Below are 19,704 nucleotides of genomic sequence, written 5' to 3'. Positions count from 1 at the left end.
TTATTTCTTCAAATATATTTTGCTTCTTCCTGCTTCTCTACTCCTTCTGGAATTCAGTTCCATGGGCATTAGCCTTCTTGATATTGTCTCACTGAGGGTTTGCGCATTTTTTCTTAAAATAAATCTTAAAGATTTATTTATTTGAAGAGATGGAGGGGAACAGAAGAAGAGGGAGAGAGAAACCCAAGCAGACTCTGCACTGAGTACAGAGCCAGTTGTGGGGCTCAATCTTACAACCCTGAGATCACGACCTGAGCTGAAATCGAGTTGGACGCTTAACTGACTGTGCCACCCAGGTGCCCCTGCTCATTTTTTAAAAGTCTTTTTTCTCTGTTTCATTTCAGATATTTTCTGTTTCGATATTTTTAAGTTTACTAATCTTTTCTTTTGCAGTTTCTATTTTGTCATATTTTAATTTCATGTATTTTTCATCTGTAGAATTTCAGTTTGGGTCTTTTTTATATCTTCCATATCTCTACTTGTCTATTTTCCTCTACCTTCTTGGACATTATGGAGTATATTTGTTTTTTTGTTTTTGTTTTTAAAGATTTTATTTATTTATTTGACAGAGAGAGAGAGATACAGCGAGAGAGGGAACACAAGCAGGGGGAATGGGAGAGGGAGAAGCAGGCTTCCCGCAGAGCAGGGAGCCCAATGCGGGGCTCGATCCCAGGACCCTGGGATCATGACCCGAGCCAAAGGCAGACGCTTAACGACTGAGCCACCCAGGCGCCCCTGGAGTATATTTGTTATAATTTTGTTAACATCTTTGTCTACTGATTTTTATGATGTTATTTCTGAGTCCCATTTCCATTGATTAATTTTTCTCGGGCATGGGCCATATTTTCCTGCTTCATTGTATATTTATAATATTTTTTTTAGAAGGCAAGGTAAGGGGTATCTGGGTGGCTCAGTTGGTTAAGCAGATGATTTTGGCTCAGGTCATGATCTTAGGGTCCTGGGATCAAGCTCTGCTGGCATGGAGCTCTGCGCTTAGTGGGGAGTCTGCTTCTCCCTCTGTCCCTTGCCCTGCTCATGCTCTGTCTCTCTCAAATAAATAAATAAAATCTTGGGGTGCCTGGGTGGTTCAATCACTTAAGTGTCTGTCTTCAGCTCGGGTCATGATCCTTGGGTCTTGGGATCGAGCCCCGTGTCAGGCTCCTTGCTTAGTGGAGGATCTGCTTCTCCCTCTTCCTCTGCCCCTCCCACCTGCTTGTTCTCTCTCTCTCAAATAAATAAAATCTTTAAAAAAAATCTTTAAAAAAATTTTTTAAATTATTAGAGAGAGATAGTGAGAGAGAGAGAGAGAGAGAGAAATAGTACAAGCCAGGGAAGAGGCGTCCCAAAAAAGAAATAAAATCTTTTAAAAAGGCAAGGTAAACAAATAGCTGAAATATTTTATTTGTTCATAAGTAAGCTTGTTAACACTATATAATGAAAACTTACCAAGCATAATGTTGCAGATTTTGGTTAGATTTAAGTCAGACATTCATTAATAAGGAATCTTAGAATATGAACATTCCAGAAATTTCTCTAAGCCATCTGATCCAAACAACTATCTCTGATTATTACCTTACTTTAAAAGGTACAGGGAGGGGCACCTGGGTGGCTCAGTCTGTTAAGCGGCTGCCTTTGGCTCAGGTCATGATCTCAGGGTCCTGGGATTGAGCCCCGCAGGGGCCTCCAGGCTCAGCGAGCCTGCTTCTCCCTCTCTCTCTGCCTGCCTGCCACTCCCCCTGCTTGTGCTCTCTCTCTCTCTCTCACTCTCTCTCTGTGTCAAATAAAGTCTTAAAAAAAGAGAGAGAGAAAGGACAGGGATACATTTGAATTGAACTCAGAATTTTTCAAAATAAGCCCTAATTAATAAAACTATTTTATAATCAAACTAAAACAATTTTAATAAAACTTTCTTTTCCAGAAACAATAATAAAGGAAACAAGGCATTTTGTAAAATGTGGTTCTAAACAAGTAACAGTAAAAATTGTATACTTCCACCTCCTCAAAACAGAGGCTACTTTCTGTTCCTCAGCCTTGGAAACAAGGTGATGAACAGTCTGTAAGTTTTGGAAGAGGGTTTGCAATAACAAAGCTCAAACAGTTCTTAAAAAGAATTTGGGGGAACTTGACCAAAGGATCCAAATTCAGTTTTTTGATAACAGATATAGGGGTGAAATGGCTCCTTCCAAGTAGCAGTGCCACTGCCCCATGCTCACCTGTGTTTTGCTCCTGCTCTGAGGGGAACTTTTTCTTTTTAGAGGTTCACTGTCCAGGGAGCTCTCTGTGTGAATGAGGTGAGCACAGACTCCACATGGCTATTTTAAGGCTTGGACTCAAAGTATTTTTCAACATGACTGGGCAGAGTCCATGTGTTAACCCATCTCCAGTTTGTCCTAATTCCTCATCAAGCATTTGTAGACCTAGGACAACAGACAGTTTTTATGTCACCATAATCACATCTTTGTCATTCTAACTTATGATTCATACTCTGTGCCTTGAAATAGTCCATGTATTTAATATGTGTCATATATTTATGTGTATTATATTTATGTGTAATACCTACACATAAAACAATCCACCGTTATAACTTATACGGTCACAAAACATTAATGATCTTCAGCCAAAATCCCCAAGATCAAAAAAATTTGCACAATGCAAATAATATTTTAAAATACACACATACGGGCGCCTGGGTGGCTCAGTTGGTTAAGCGACTGCCTTCGGCTCAGGTCATGATCCTGGAGTCCCGGGATCGAGTCCCACATCGGACTTCCTGCTCAGCAGGGAGTCTGCTTCTCCCTCTGACCCTCTTCTCTCTCGTGCTTTCTATCTCTCATTCTCTCTCTCTCTCAAATAAATAAATAAAATCTTTAAAAAATAAAATAAAATAAAATAAAATACACACACACATTCACACACACACTTCTTACAGGATTGTGCTTGGGAAAACTCCTATTTGTTGAGTGGCAGTGAGGACATCTTTTGCTAAACTGCTCCAGGTATTTTGTTTGGAAAACCTATCACAATGGGTCACAGCTGTTTACTGATAAGCAGAAAAGAAAGATACGCTTGTGGCAAGCAGAAGGTCTTAAGGTCTTTCAAGTTGTATTTTAAAAAGGACCTACAGAAATGTTTAAATGTTCTCAGGATGCAAAGTTGGAGCTGAAATGTGATTATCAAACCAGCTAGAAAAAGTGTATGGCAGCCATCTCTTCAGGTAAAACCTGGTACCCAGATATGCAAGAAAGCTTCAGGACAGGCTTCAGGAAAGCTTCAGGCTTGTTGATCTTGTCCCATATTCTCGCATAATCTGATCATATGTGGAGCTGGACAGAGGGGCAGGTGCTGCCATTTTGGGGAACCAGGGCTCAGCAGCACCACCGCGAACTCCATGGGCCACTTCAGCATCACCTGCATGTCATGCCACTGAGGGACCAGGGATCAGGAGCGACTGGGGAGCTGCTGGAGCAGCTGCCCAACCTCTGACTCCTCAGCGGAGCTCACAGCCAACCAAGATTTATAAGATTTTATTAGATGCCAGACATTGCAGAGTTTACATTATTGGTTATTAGATTTATATATACATACTTTATATATATATATATATTCCTTTATATATGTATGTATATTCCTTTAAATTTGATTTTGTCTTGGATGTCACTAACTGAATCTATCTGATCCTTTCAAGGCTTGCTTATTTTTCTAAGTCTTGCTTTTAAACTTTCATTTGGGCAGTGTTCCATGTAGAGCTAATTTCGTCCCATTAGTGAGGCAATACTCTTCTTATGATTCTACCTTATTATTCTGTAGGACCTTCATTTCCTGCCTGTATGTTAGGAAGTCTTTCCACTCTGGTTGATGGAAACACAAACTATTGCTTCGGAGATTGTTTCACCTATTCCTCTCTGGTTGTTCTGTTTCCAGTCTTCATGGTTTTCTGTCTCACATGCATAGATCAATACTTAATCAAGGACTCGAGGGTACCCCTGCAAATCTCCAGAGCACTATATCTGTGTGGCTACCTCTTCTCAGATAATCTGCTTCATGTATTGCAACTCTTTGGCCTTTCCAAACTCTGAACTCTGTCTCCTCACTCATCAAGACAGCCTATCTGTTTGGATTTCCCGTCACTGCACTCACTTCTTCCTGCCAATGAGATGGGACATTTGCTTGTTTTTCTTCTTTCAGGGATTACTGTTCTGCACTGATTATTACCTAATATTTGAAAACCAGTTGTTTGATATTTTCCCAATTTTTAGTTTTTAAGGCTGAAGGGCAAATTCTGTTTCTATTATTTTATCAAAGATGGAAGCAGAAATTTTTTTCTCTGAGATTTTGTCCTGCTGATTCCTTGCTATCTTGTCAGTTCTTTGATGCTTTTAAGGATTTAAAAAATATTTCATCCAGCATGTTTAATTTTTTTTAAATGGGAAATTTGGTTGAAATAGCCTAAGCTATCATTATTTGAAATGGAAATCCTTATGTTCTTTCCAATTAAAAAATAAAATAGAAAAATACTTTAGGATGTCTTCATAAAAGTAGAATAGCTGGGTGAGAGGAGGTGGCTAATGCTATGGTTCCTCTAAATAGTCAAAAGGATAAAATAAGGAATCCAAGACATATAATAGGTAGGGCTAGGTAGAATTCCCGGACATGGCCCAGTTTAGCATGTTATGGATATTAGGCAGTAAGGTACTAATAGACCATTAGGTAGGATTCTTATAGCAGAAAATAATGTAATAAATTGAAAGAAGTCAGAGTGGGACAGTTATGAGTTTTTTTGATTCTCACCTAGATATTCTACATTTCCTCATTTCTTTACACCGTCAATTACATCTGGTATCTGTACAAAGAGCTGAGGATGAGACACAACCAGAGTGGACAGAGCACATTTCCACTGGTAAGTTTTATTCAGAGCTAATAGTTAAGAACAGTATGCTAAAACAAATCTATATGTCCTTGATAAACAGTGTAAGCATTCAGCACTGGGTAGGTGAATTCATGGAGGTTAATAAAAGAACAATCATGTTCTCATGATTGTTTCCATTCTGTTGAAAAGATTTCCTCTTCTCTCTTGCCATCAAAAAAATAAAAAGGAGGCGCCTGAGTGGCTCAGTTGTTAAGCGTCTGCCTTCAGCTCAGGTCATGATCCCGGGGTCCTGGGATCGAGTCCCACAGCGGGCTCTCTGCTCGGCGGGAAGCCTGCTTCTCCCTTTCCCACTCGCCCTGCTTGTGTTCCCTCCCTTGCTGTCTCTCTCTCTGTTAAAAAATAAATAAAATCTTTAAAAAAAAATGAAATGGTTTTGATTATAGGAAACATTATTTACAGTACTATCCTTACTGCCTGGTTCCATCCTTCTTAGCTCCATGCCAATCCATCATTATTGCTAGAGTAAAGAATAAGATCTTGGCTAGAGTCAGGGAAGGTGCTCAGTTTGCTCACATGGAATTTGAGCTACAGGTTTTGGAAAAGGAGAATGTCTGTTTTGCTCTGCTGTATTTATTCAGTATGTGCAGATAACAGATACTGGTTTGCTGAAGGGCAGAGGGGTTCATGTGTGGTAATCAGAAAACAAGATGGATCCAGGGAGTAGTTGTTTCCCCTTCTTTGGTTCAAAGAGAGTTTGGGGCACTGTCTAGTATTACATTTATAAAAGAGAGGAGAACACTAAGTACATCTGGATTTTTTTTGTTGTGTATGCATATTTTACATATCACATAATTTATTTATTTTAAGTTACAGTTCAGTGGTTTTTAAAGGAGACTTTTACTAGCTTGTAAAATAATATCATAAATCAGTTCTAGAATATTTTCTTCGCCCTAGTCTTCATGCCCATTTATTGTTAATTTCCTGCCCACCCCCTGCACTAGGCAACTGCTAATCTAATTTCTGACTCTATAGATTTTCCTTCTCTGGACATTTCATATAGATGGAATCATCCAATATATAGTCTGTTGTGTCTGATTGATTTCATTTGGCATAATACTTTTGAAGTTTATCCATTATAGCATTTATGATCATTCCTTTTTAGTGCTGAATAGTATTCCATTGTATAGTACACTCATTTTCTTATTCCTGATTCTTTCAGTATATCACTAAGTGATCTTGGTAGAAAACATTTTTAGGGGCGCCTGGGTGGCTCAGTCAGTTAAGTGTCTGCCTTTGGCTCAGGTCATGAACCCGGGGTCCTGGGATCAAGTTCCGCATCAGGCTCCCTGCTCAGCAAGGAGTCTGCTTCTCCCTCTGCCCCTTTCCCCTGCTCGTGCTCTCTCTCACTCTCTCTCAAATAAATAAAATCATTAAAAAAAACCCATTTTTATGATGTTAGCAATTTTCATTTCTTTGGCTGTCATTATATATTTTAATCTTATTATATAAATCTTACTAAATATTCCAGTTTTCTTATTTCTATAGTATCCATTCTGTTATTTTTTTTTAAAGATTTTATCTTTAAGTAATCTGTGTACCCAACATGGGGCTTGAACCTGCAACCCCGAAGTCAAGAGTTGCACACTTCACTGACTGAGCCAACCAGGCACCCCGTTGTGTTTTTTTTATTTTGTTTTTTGTTTTGTTTTGTTTTTAAAGATTTTTTTATTTATTCATTTGACAGAGAGAGACACAGCGAGAGAGGGAACAGAAGCAGGGGGAGTGGGAGAGGGGAAAGCAGGCTTCCCGCCGAGCAGGGAGCCTGATGCAGGGCTCGATCCCAGGACCCTGGGATCATGACCTGAGCTGAAGGCAGACGCCTAACAACTGAGCCACCCAGACACCCCTTGTTGTGTTTTTTTTGAAGGGGATTTTTTGTTTAAGAGCATGAATGAGTGAATGAATGAATTTCAAGAAATGAATCTGGAAAACTTCCCCACATACCTTTCTCTAGAGCCTACAGATCAGTTCTAGACCTAATGAAAGTGGTATATTATCATACACATGATGAAACTCAATAAAAATTTGTTGAATGAATAAATGGTACTATTATCAGTTTTTTTTTAAATCAGAGATTCATTGACAGTAAGGTAAGTACAAAAATTAAACACAAGTTAGCCTGATGGATGGAGGATAGAATAAGAAGAAGAGAACAGGTGGGAGAGGTCACCAAAGACTGATTTTGCTTATTTCCCATTTTGCTTAAAGTCAACAATGGCTGTCTTACTTGAAATCATTTACTATTCCTGATCCATAGTTTTTAGGGCAAATTGGTTACCCATCTCTGATTATTGATTAACTGCTCACTTAATGCTTATTGATTTTTAACAATGCCAGTCTAGAATATAATATGATTTCTTACCTCAGAACAGAAAAAAGCTGTTTTCTATTCTATCTTCACTTTAAGATGTTCTATTCAAAGTCTTTTACCATAAACTTCCAGTGGGTAGATAACATTCTTCTGTAAATTATTTTTCAGTGTCTAACACAACTAGGGGTTTTTGGAATGTTCTTTCTTCTAGAGTCTAATAGATGTTATATCCAAAGGGCTTATTTGACCCTCCTCCCTTATGCTAATCCTGGCCTATTAAGCTTTCTGCTGGTCATCTTATACATAGACTTCTGCTCCACCCATAAGGTCTGAAAAGTCCATACTTCCCTGGATCTAAAAGAGAATAGGATTGAACTATTATTAGAAGATGGAGGAGTACTGTATGATTTTGTGTTTACCTTTCTTCCTAAGAGAATTTGTTGTGGTATCCAAGTCTTATATTAAGCTACTTCCCACAGGCTCTCCTTGTGGCTGTTGTACTTTTTAGAATATAGTAATACAGATAAAATTCTCTTGCCTCCAATGCTAAGGAACTATCTGTTTGATTGAATTTTGGAGCAAATATTGCTTGACAGAAGCAAGGTGGCTCTTGGGAATTTTTGTTTGTTCAAGTGCTAAGTGATGACCTGATATTTATTATATTATGATTGGCAATATTCTAAGAGTTTACTCACATTTATTCTTTTCACAGGTCATAGATTATACTTGTCACGTTGGTCAAATAGCCATCATTTTGTCAAGGTAAGGTTTTTGCTTTCCTTTCTAGCAAGGCGTAAACTCTCATTATTCTGTGGTCTAGGTGAGAACAAATAGGAGGACAGTGCCCTTCATTTCCATTGAGTCTGTTACTCCTAGGTCCTCACAGAGCCTTCCTGAGTTGGAAGCAACAAACACATGATCACTGGAACCATATTCCCAGATAGAATAGACAGGCAGTTACAGATTTGGATTTTAACCTTAACTCTGCCATTAACTCTATGTGACCTTCAACAAATATTTCTCTTTAAGTCTTTGGACTTCTAATTCCTTTTTATGTCATAAAGAGTTATAACAGATGGCTTTTAAGATCTCATCTACCGGGCGCCTGGGTGGCTCAGTTGTTAAACGACTGCCTTCGGCTCAGGTCATGATCCTGGAGTCCCTGGATCAAGTCCCGCATCGGGCTCCCTGCTCAGCAGGGAGTCTGCTTCTCCCTCTGACCCTCCCTCCTCTCATGTGCTCTCTCTCTCTAATGAATAAATAAAATCTTTAAAAAAAAATAAAAATAAAGATCTCATCTACCTTTATAACACAGGGTGAGAGTCTTACAACTGTTTACCCCCAGAAGGATCTAGATCTCACCTAACGTAGTGGTCATATCAGAGTTTGTAACTTTTACTTCTGGATCTTTTCCTCTTACAGGGAGCTGGCTATATTTAGCTGGATAAATAATTGGTTATTTAAACGTATGCTTTGAAAAAGCTCCCAGGAAGGGGCTAATGAAAATGAAGTTATTCCTGGTGGTCATAGAAAGTTAGCACAGAACTCCTTGTTAGATTTTTTCCTTTAACTTTGACCCACACCCAAAGACTCTCTGACATTCTTTTAGGGTTCATTAATTTAGGTTTGAAATGCATTCTCCACTCCACTTACCCAACAATTGGACAAGAAGTATATGTAAGGGTTTTGAACCATTTTTCTTGAAGAAATTATATATTTGTGGAGAGTCGGGGGTGATGGAGTTGGGAGAAGAACAGAGTATTTTGTGAAGGGGAAAGACATAAAAATGCCTGAATATTAGGGTGATAAGTTTTTTTTCCCCCTCCCAGCCTGATACCTCTACTGTTGATGATACCTGTATTCTGTCTGGGCAATGTTAGTGAATGTTTCCACAACTTTAGCCAGAGCCACAGGTAAGCAAGGACCAAGTCTATCATTTCCATTTTCTTTTCTATATAAAGATATGGAAAAGACTTTCTACATATGTTCTGGACAAGTTGCTTGTATTTGGAACAAGGTTCTATGGAACCTTGGTAGCGTTTATAGAACAAAGGTATAGTCAAGGCAAAAAATACTTAAGTAGAAATATAATGCGAAGTGACTGGAAGATAATGTATCTATGAGAAGGAATAAGGTGTTCTGGGCAAGGGTTAGCAAAATGATAAGAAAAATTGCATATTTAATAAATTGTGTTGTGCCAAATGGGTATCTCTCTAGTCTTGTATCTGTAGTAGTGGTCGTGTCCATTGATTCTCTTCCTAGGTGTATTCTGATGTACTCACCACCGTCAGCCGTGGCTGAACTGCCTTCTGCCAACACATCAGTCTGTAGCACACTTTATTTTTATGGGGTCACCATTTTCCTGACCACCTTTCTCCTCAGCCTCATCACCATTGTGGTATGGTTTCACCTGCTTTTATGGAAAGAGGGGATTGGGAGGGATGGGACATTATTCCCGGGGACTGGGAAAATGGGATGGAGAGGCATTTCCTAAAGTCCTAGAACTAAGGAAGTAGCCAAGAGATATTGACAATTTAATTGCTACCTCAGTATTTGGACTTCTCAAGATTAAATGATTGGTGGGGAAAGAGTCTGTAGTCATTATGTGAGAATTATGCTCACTCTAGGGCTAATTAATATATGTTCCTGTGGATCCTCATGGAAGACCAGACCAGAAAACTAGTATATGTCAAGTATGTCCTTTATACAGGATAACACTCCAGAACATAGGAAATGTGCTTTGATTTAATTTGATAATTTTCCAGGGCACCTGGGTGGCTCAGTTGGTTAGGCGACTGCCTTCGGCTCAGGTCATGATCCTGGAGTCCCGGGATCGAGTCCCGCATCGGGCTCCCTGCTCAGCGGGGAGTCTGCTTCTCCCTCTGACCCTCTTCCCTCTAGTGCTCTCTATCTCTCATTCTCTCTCTCTCAAATAAATAAATAAAATATTTTTTAAAAAATCCTATAATTTGATAATTTTCCAAATAATGAAGGAATTTTCTTTTCTCAATCCTTTACTAGCTATAAATGTATTTATGCTATGTCTACCTGGGGTTAAAGTGCTAAGGGGCTTAGGCATTTACTAAGTACTCATTTGACATCATCAGAATGATGTACAGTTAAAATAATTAGCCATGGAATAATATGTTATTTACACATAACTGCCTAGTACAAAATCAGCACACAAGTGAATATGCCTTTTTATTTGCCATGTCTACTTTTCAGTGTCATTTTCTCCTCTCTCCATATGCTGGTTCAAGGATTACAAACTGTCTGTCTGCAGAGCAAATTGATCCCATGGATATGTTTTGTTTTGCTAGCGCAGCTGGCACATGTAAACCAAATAAAATTATGGAGAATTTCCTTTAACAATTTAAAAATAAGTTACAGAGGGGCACGTGGGTGGCTCAGTCATTAAGCATCTGCCTTCGGCTCAGGTCATGATTCCAGGGTCCTAGGATCGAGCCCCACATTGGGCTCCCTGCTCAGCAGGAAGCCTGCTTCTCCCTCTCCCACTCCCCCTGCTTGTGTTCCCTCTCTTGCTGTCCCTCTCTTTCAAATAAATAAAAATTTTTAAAAAAATCTTTAAAAATACAAAAATAAGTTATAGAGATAGCTTAGCTCAAATCAGCAACTTTGTAAAGAGGGTGAAATGAATAGTTTATATTAAGATGATTTTGATGATCTACATTTAGAACTGATTGACAAGAGAGGCAGGTATCCCAGAGCCTAGCACCCTGGGGATACTTGATTGTTTCTTTATTTTTTTGGTTTTTTTTTGTTTTATTTTATTATGTTATGTTAATCACCATACATTACATCATTAGTTTTTGATGTAGTGTTCCATGATTCATTGTTTGCATATAACACCCAGTGCTCCATGCAGAATGTGCCCTCTTAATACCCATCACCAGGCTAACCCGTCCCCCCACCCCCCTCCCCTCTAGAACCCTCAGTTTGTTTCTCAGAGTCCATAGTCTCTCATGGCTCATCTCCCCCTCTGATTTCCCTCCCTTCATTTTTCCCTTCCTGCTATCTTCTTTTTTTTTTTTAACATATAATGTATTATTTGTTTCAGAAGTACAGATCTGTGATTCATCAGTCTTGCACAATTCACAGCGCTCACCGTAGCACATACCCTCCCCCATGTCTGTCACCCAGCCACCCCTTCCCTCCCACCCCCCACCACTCCAGCAACTCTCAGTTTGTTTCCTGAGATGAAGAATTCCTCATATCAGTGAGATCATATGATTGCTTCTTTAAATAACACAAGCTTCAGTGGGCATTCAGAATCAGAACTGATTCTACTAGATATAAATATTCCCAAATAAGTAAAAGCCTCCTTTTGATTCCTATGTCTGTGGGGAAAGGAATGGCTACATGGCTAAACTTAAATAATCGGCTTATTAACTTAGAGAGTGGGTCTGGATTATTAGGGAAAATTTTAGATTTGTCAGATCTGTTACCAAGATTATTACCTAATTTACTTCCCACAGAAAGCACGTTGGACTTCTGAACTGATTTATATTTGTTTCATTAGCTTAACCTTATACGGATAGCCCCCAAATGGAAGGGGAAAACAGTCTATTTTCCATCTAAGGGCAAGAAGAGACTTCCTAAAACTTTTTTTTTTTGCTTAGAGTTGAGAATTTAAGCTCAGCCACGGTGCTGATGTGTTTATTCTAAGGGTCTTAAGCACAGACTTCTTTCTAACACAATCTCTAGTAAACTGTTTATAAAAGAGGGTCTGGTTAGATCTTAGCTTTAACTTCCCATACATACTGTAATTAGCCTCGGGGGGAAAAAAAAAGCCTGAGGGTTGATGTCAAGTTTATGTATTGAACATGGTAACCACAGGTTTGTCCAATATCTGTCCATTTCCCCTGGCTAAGCAAAAGTTCACTCTGAAGATGATTTTCTTTCAGAAAAAGCCCAGTCTTAAATGGTAAAGACAGGAGAATGAGTTTTCCTGCTGTCAGATCCTGAGAGAAGTGATTCCTCTACAACAAGAGGAAGCTAGAGCTGGGAAGCTTTACCAAGCCTCAGGCAAACTACTCACTTATGTACCCATGTTTAGGTCTTACTCATCCAAGCCCAGACTCTGTATAAGAAGTTTGTGAAATCAACTGGCTTCCTGGGGAGTGAACAGTGGGCAGTGATTCACATTGTGGAGCAGCGAGTACGCTTCTACCCAGTGGCCTTCTCTTGCTGCTGGGGCCCAGGTGGGTATCTTAATGGGAAGAGCTGGGTAATGATGAGCGCACCTCTTGGGTTCTGATCAAGCAAAGTGGGCTCATCAAGAAGGATGACTGAAACTTGTAAAATTCCTGTCCAGCCGTAAAAATCTCTGTTGGTCCTACTTTTTATTCCTGTGTTTTAGAAATTAAGGTAATTAGACATGAGATGCAGCCTAAGAGAGGAAACATCCTGAGAGAGCTCAGAGATATTAACACCCGCCCTTCCTACTACACAAAGTATAGTGAGGATCAGATTGGATAATGCTTATGAAAGAGCTTGGTAAATTCTAAAACACTAAGAAGTGTAACTTATCTCCCATAGTGTGTCTTACCATCATTGCTACACTAAGAACCTGCAGAGTTTAGTCAGTGAGGAATAGAAGTTGGAGACCGGAGGCCCAGTGGTTTTATGTGACTGGTTAATCTCACTCCTAGTCTTCATTATGCTTATACCTTTATCTCTCACGGTGTGTAGGCATGTATACTGGGGAATTTTTTTTTAGGATTTTATTTATCAGAGAGAGCAGGAGCAGGCGGAGCGGCAGGCAGAGGGAGAACCTGGCTCCCTGCTGAGCAGGGAGTCCGATGTGGGACTCTATCCCAGGACGCTGGGATCATGATCTGAGCTGAAGGCAGACGCTTAACGACTGAGCCACCCAGGCGTCCCTATATTGGGGAGTTTTATGCTCAGACAGGTAGGGCTGGCAAGAAGATTTATACTTTGTGTTTTCACAGCTGTCATTCTGATGATCATAAAGTTGACTAAGCCACAGGACGTGAAACTTCACATGGCCCTCTGTGTTCTCCAGGTAACACCTTCAACATCTGTTTTTATACCCTCTTATCCTGTTCTCTTACACTGACATTACTCAGTAAGCACAGTTTTTTCCCTTAGCATATTTATTTCTATGTTGCAAAGAGAAGATGTATTATTTATATTGTTATGAAGAATGTGAGGTTTTCCTCACAGATGAAGTAGATACTTTTGTGAAAGTGCTGCCATGCATTCCAGAGCATATGTATCTCTAGTTAACTTCATTTTATTGGTGTGTTTTTAAGGGATGGGTAGCAAAAAAACAAGATTGACCAGATAATGTTTTTATGAAACACTGATAGTAACATAATTCTCCCCCACCCAGAGTGAATTGAATGGCATAAATTAGCTATTCTAGGTAAATGGGGAGAGAGGAATACAGATATAGAACAATTCTCTCTTTTCCTCTTTAATCAGACTTATGAAGCCTTTTTTGAGTTATCTGACTATACTGATAGGGCATTTGTCTCAAACCTGACCTGGGAAATGGAAGTAATAAGGAAGGGCATTGAAACGAGTTCATTTTCCTTATATATATGCCAAGAAGTATGACCAACTTTCAGTCATCCATAACAAGGTACAGTGTAAAGAGTGAGTTCAGAAAGAGCTAGAAAGGGAAGAAATCAGAGAGGGAGACAAACCATGAGAGACTCAGGACTCCAGGAAACAAACTGAGGGTTACAGAGTTAGGGGGTGGGGGGATGGAGTAACCGGGTGATAGGTATTAAGGGCACATGTTGTGATGAGAACTGGGTGTTATATGCAACTAATGAATCATTGAACACTATATCAAAAACTAATGATGTACTATATGTTGGCTAATTGAACATAATAAAAAAAAACTAGAAAAATATAAAAAACTGACACCAGATCTTGCTGTTTGAGATAAAACAAATATAACAATGAATATAAATAAGGGGAATGGGGATGATTCCCTGGATCTCTGAACACCTGAAGGATGGATTCCATCACTTCATCTCCTCCAGGCTCTAACAGCATCATCCCAGGGTCTGCTCAACTGTGGAGTATATAGCTGGACACAATACAAGTTCTACCAACTAAAGCAACAGGCTCGGCGTGATGCAGACACCCAAACACCATTATTATGTTCACAGAAGAGATTCTATAGCAGGGGCCTAGATACAATGGAGTCTACCCTTGGTTTTGCTACCAGCCCTCCACCATTCTTTGAAACTGTAATACTGGAACATCCAGGAACCAGAATTATTCCACACTAATGGATTGAGAAGAGTGTTGGGAAACATCTCAAGTCTTTTCCAACCATGCCTTAAACTATGAAAGTGAAAGAGGATGTAGTGCTGTGGTTAGTAGCTTTTCTTGTTGAATTGGGCAGGATCTCTCTGTTATTCTCAGATTCACTAGTAATTCTTCAAGTCTTTGTTCAGAGAGGTGAAGCCACTTTCCTTCTAAGAGATAGACTCCTGTCACCTCAGTGAATACTAGATTTGTTTAAATCTCTTCTAGATAAGTTCCAGGTTATTATTTATATGTGCCATTTCCAGGCTCTCTACTCCATGGTTGTGGGAGAAGTAGGGTGGCATGCAGCAGCCTGCTCAGATTTTGCTAGTATTGTTATTCTCTCTGAGGTTGGACAAAGAAAGTCCTGGGTTTCTGTTCTTTGAAGAGTTTTTGAAACTCGGAAGAAGCAAGGACAGTAACTATCAAAAAACTGACAGAGGGATCCTCAGGCACATCCTACTCTCTTATTTGTTCAGTGCTGTTTTAAGTCTTAACAGTAGGAACCATCTGCTCTAGGAAATTAAGGCCAATCTTATGGAGTTAGAGGGGATAATAAGATTTCAGAGAAATCAGGATTAAAAGAAATTTTAGGTATCAAAAACTCTCAACTCCCATTTATAAGCAAAAGTCCAAAAGTAGGTTTCATAGTGCCTGGACATAGAATTAGGTTGAACCATATAAACTTACCATTTTTGTAGATGAAAATGGCATAATATCATCAATTTTACATGGTTTAACCTAATGGTAAGTGTTTAATGTATGTTTATAGAATAAATGAATGAATAAGTGAATGAATGGCTAGAAGGAACCTTTTGGTAAGGAAAAGATTCCAAGACTGCAAAGCCTCATTCACTAGTAGGAATGTCTAATCCGTTTCTTCTTCCCCCTCCCTTTTCCCTCCTCCTCCTCCTCCTCTTCTTCTTCTAAAAGATTTAATTTATTTATTTGAGAGAGTGCAAGCAGGGGGTGGAGCAGAGGGAGAGGGACAAGCAGACTCTATGCTGAGCATAGAGCCCGACACAGGGCTCGATCCCAGGACCCTGATATCACGACCTGAGCTGAAACCAAGAGTCGGACACTTAACTGACTGAGCCACCCAGGCACCTCTTCTTTAATCACACAACAAGTGATGTTTTATCTCTTCAGTTAAGTTATGAACAAAGTCAGTCTGAGGCCAGGGCATCAGATACTGTGATGCCACAACAAAGAGGAAAAGCCAAATGGACAAAGTAGCTGGAATGACAATCAACTAAAACACCTGGAACTAGTAATGAGATGCTTCTCACCTGATATACTCCTTTGGTCTGTCCAAGGAAAAATCCTTAAGATTAGAGAAAATTGACAGAGTAGATTACAATGGTGAATTAGATAGGATACTCTGAAACATAAGTTCCAGAGATCATTCCAAAGCAACTCTCTGTAGAAATGTTAGGAAGCTCGGTTAACAGCTCTTTAGGTTTGAGGCCTTGAGCTTCACCCTTACTGTGGAGGGTGACCTGGACTTGTTATGTCAAAAACATATCTTGAGGCCTGTCATTGCCCTATAGCTCTGAAACTTGATCTGGATAGCATGGAACAAGAAAGATTGCTTCACATAGGGAGCTGCTTTAAGTTCTTTTAATTTAGAAATGAATAAGTATTCAACATTTGGAGAGACAGATGAAAAAAAAAAGAATTTCTATTTCTGTAGACCTTGAGGGACACCAGAACTACAGAGTCCAATTCTTAAAAAAGTTCTTTTAGTGGGGCGCCTGGGTGGCTCAGTCATTAAACGTCTACCTTCGGCTCAGATCATGATCTCAGGGCCCTGGGATCGAGTCCCGCATCGGGCTCCCTGCTCAGCAGGGAGCCTGCTTCTCCCTCTCCCACTACCCCTGCTTGTGTTCCCTCTCTCGCTGTCAAATAAATAAATAAAATCTTTTTTTTAAAAAGTCCTTTTTGTTTTAATTTTTTTTTTTTTAGATTTTATTTATTTATTTGACAGAGAGAGAGAGACAGCAAGAGAGGGAACACAAGCCGAGGGAGAAGCAGGCTTCCCGCAGAGCAGGGAGCCTGATGTAGGACTCGATCCCAGGACTCCGGGATCATGACCTGAGCCGAAGGCAGTTGCCCAACCAACTGAGCCACCCAGGCGCCCAAAAAAAGTCCTTTTTGTATCACTTCATATTTGGCTTTATTACCAGAAAGAAGGTAATCATCAAATGTTTGTCAGGTTTGTTCATCTTGCTTCTCTGATTAATGTTTTGCATTGACACTGGTCTTAGATCTTCTATGGACATAAGTAAACAAAAAGGTAGTAGGAATGAGAAATAGTAAAAGGCTAGGGAAGATCCAGATTAGGATTATAAGCTTTTTGTCATACTGAGAGTCAGAGGGGACACATGGAGCTGGGCCACTATTCAAAAACACAGTTTGAATGACATTGACATGAATGACATTTTTATGAATGACAGTGACATTCATATGACACTTGTCCGGATTGTAGTCATAGTGGGATATAGTGGTACCTATATTCCACCCACTGTATTCCACTCAGTGGCATATAAGCAGGTTTGATTAATATAGATCTGTGAACCACGTCGGGTCCCATCCCTCTCATCAGCTCTGTCTGTGGCTTCAAAAAACTCTGCACTCCAACACCACACGTCCTACATGGGGAAGTGGGGAAGTGTTTGATGTTTTTTAATTCAGTCAGCAGCCTTTCACATTTTGCATCTTTGGCCTTGCACTTACTGAAGACCTTAATCATCCCCTTAGATTCACTGCCATGGTTTCCAAACCTGTCCCCTTTGTATTCATGTAATGATATCAACTTTCCAGGCAACCTTTATGCCCTTTCCAAAGATTTTAACACAGTGATTCTCCACACTTCAGCACCAGCCCTGGTAACAGTAACCTTGTTCTTTGTAAGGAATGCCATCTTGCTTGCAGGTATCTGTCTGGCACCACCTGGAAATGCCAGTACAGTGTTCTGGGAGGTCACACTCATGTACTCTGAGGCAGCAGGGTGTAGAAATTTGCTGGTTTTGTAGAAGGATCCCAAATGTGCAGTCTGAAACTTTCTTCAGCTGGCATGAGGGCAGACAGTAGTGATCATTTTAATAATTAAGGACACTGCCACAATCACATTCTTTTCCTTTATCTACTGTCTTTTTTTTTTTTTCCCCCCAATATGGCTTTCCAAAGGAGCTTTGGAGCTCAGGTTTTTTTGAACAGGCAGTACCCTCTATGCTTATGCAACAGCCAGTGGAAATAGTCAAAGCTGTAGTTGCTGAATCCCATATCTATAGTAAGAAATTCATGCATAGGACAGAAGTTCTTGCCATGACACTTGCAGGTCACATGGTCATGCTTCATTCCCAAGTTTTGGCCAAGCTTGTGAGCCATAAGAGCTGTGAAATGTGGTATATTTTCATGACAGAAAGATTCAACACTGGTTGAATTCTTAGCAGTACAGATACCACTAAGAAATGCATGGCTTTGGTACTTCCCAAGACCTTGGCTAATGACCATATGAGCAACATTATGCTTCACTCTTCTCAAAAGATGCCAGTCTCTCTAGCAGTTAAAATTTTGTAGTGTTTCTTGTGAATTCAGGGAGATTTTCACTAGGTTTCTCTCTGTCCATATCTTTAACCCTGTAAGTAATATTGTCACATGTAATTTCTTCTTGTACCTGTCAATATGAACATCAATTACCATCTGTATTGTCTTGGTAGCATTATTATTCCACATATGGAACTGCATATTGTCAACCACAGTAAATGTTTCGGCATGCTTGGAAAGTGACCACATACAGGACATTGAAAAGGAAGAGGGTTCTATTTTGCTCTGAAATTGTGAAGTGGTTAAGAGCTTCTCCTGTTTATCTCCACTCACTGTACAAGACTAACCTGATTTAAAGATATGCTGAAAACCATATGCCCAAAATTCTTTGAAGTATATATAGGCTTGATGCCAAAGACAGTGTCATGTAAAGTCAGGACTCCCTTTATAGCCCTGAGCAGGTGCTAATAGTCACAAGAGAATGCAGGTCATCCTCTAAACATCCAGTCATCCTGAATAAAAGGCATGTCAAGCCTAGTATCCCATTTTGTTGTGTATAAACAGGGAAGTTCTTGATAAATAATCCTTTCTTTTGCTTCAAATTAATAATAGGCCATTTTTCTTGTATGAGCAGAATATAGGACACTTTTTCTGCTTTTGCTTCCCGTCCTTTGAATATTATCAAGTTGCTAGGGATGACTGTTTTATAATAAAGAGATTTCCATTTACAATGCATCCCTTGAAGAATATTCACTATCAGCAATAAGATGACCTGTAGCTTAATATAGGAAGGGCTCATTCTCAAGAGCCCCATTCAGGAACTCCTGGAAGAAAAATCACTCTAAACCTTACCCATGACCGCTTGATTTCATAGAAGGAAGTGCATAAGGGAGGCAAAGTAACTGGGGTTGTCATTGTCATGGCCCAGTTGAAACAACTAATGATCCTACACCTCTGTCTCTGTTGCCTTGCCTGAGATCCAAACCTTTGTCAGTAACACAGTTTGGCTAAAGCTCAAAGCTTTGCTGCCTGTTGCAAGGATAGCTGCTCCCACCCTGGGAGTTACAAGATGACATCTATTGTTTGACTGTGCCTCTTCCTACTCCTGTTGTGGTCTCTCTTCACAGGAGTGCTCTTACTTTGCAACCTTCATGAAAGCACAAAGTTTTAGTGCTGCTTAGCTGAGCTCCTGGTATCTTCATAGAGGAGTGTACTAAGGGGAGGGAACTTTCAGAGATCCTATCAGTATTATGACTCAGGATCAGGCTCCAAGAAAAGAAAAAGCTATAACTTCTTCCTTTATTCCCAGTACCGGTGGAAGTCTTCCCCTCCTGTCATTCATTGTTCTTTTGAGTCATTGAAACCAAATGTTTCCAGAGCAGGGGTTTGTAGATCTCTGGGTAGGTCACATTTTGCACCATCCCTACTCTGAACCATTCAGCCCTTTGCAAACCTCCAGTTCCTTTTTCTTTCTTTGTTATTCACAATATGTGTATTGGCTTATTCCTGGAAAACATGTAAAGTATTAGAATAACCCATGGCTCTGTGAAAAGCAAATATGTGAACTGGAGAACGGTATTTGCGTTCAGTTCTTTTTTCTCTTTAGCCT

At 39.8% G+C, this 19,704-nt stretch overlaps 1 protein-coding gene across 6 annotated transcripts in view; it reads left to right on the top strand.

The window, feature by feature from the left end:
* The window catches only part of TMEM116 (transmembrane protein 116), a 181,490-nt gene that overhangs the window by 49,775 nt on the left and 112,011 nt on the right, over window positions 1-19,704 (top strand). For 3 of the 6 annotated variants that reach the window (XM_035724019.1, XM_035724020.1, XM_027575601.2), the window contains exons 5-10: window positions 4,793-4,897; window positions 7,951-8,000; window positions 9,068-9,151; window positions 9,501-9,636; window positions 12,316-12,460; window positions 13,211-13,284. In XM_035724019.1, the coding sequence (XP_035579912.1) occupies window positions 4,793-4,897; window positions 7,951-8,000; window positions 9,068-9,151; window positions 9,501-9,636; window positions 12,316-12,460; window positions 13,211-13,284 (594 nt within the window). Of the gene's footprint in view, window positions 1-4,792; window positions 4,898-7,950; window positions 8,001-9,067; window positions 9,152-9,500; window positions 9,637-12,315; window positions 12,461-13,210; window positions 13,285-14,275; window positions 15,549-19,704 lie in introns of those variants that run through there. The other 3 variants (XM_027575602.2, XM_027575599.2, XM_027575603.2) reach the window with 2 other exon arrangements.

The sequence above is a fragment of the Zalophus californianus genome, chromosome 14, assembly GCF_009762305.2.
Source record: "Zalophus californianus isolate mZalCal1 chromosome 14, mZalCal1.pri.v2, whole genome shotgun sequence".
NCBI lineage: Eukaryota > Metazoa > Chordata > Mammalia > Carnivora > Otariidae > Zalophus > Zalophus californianus.
This window is presented reverse-complemented; position numbering and strand designations above follow the sequence as displayed.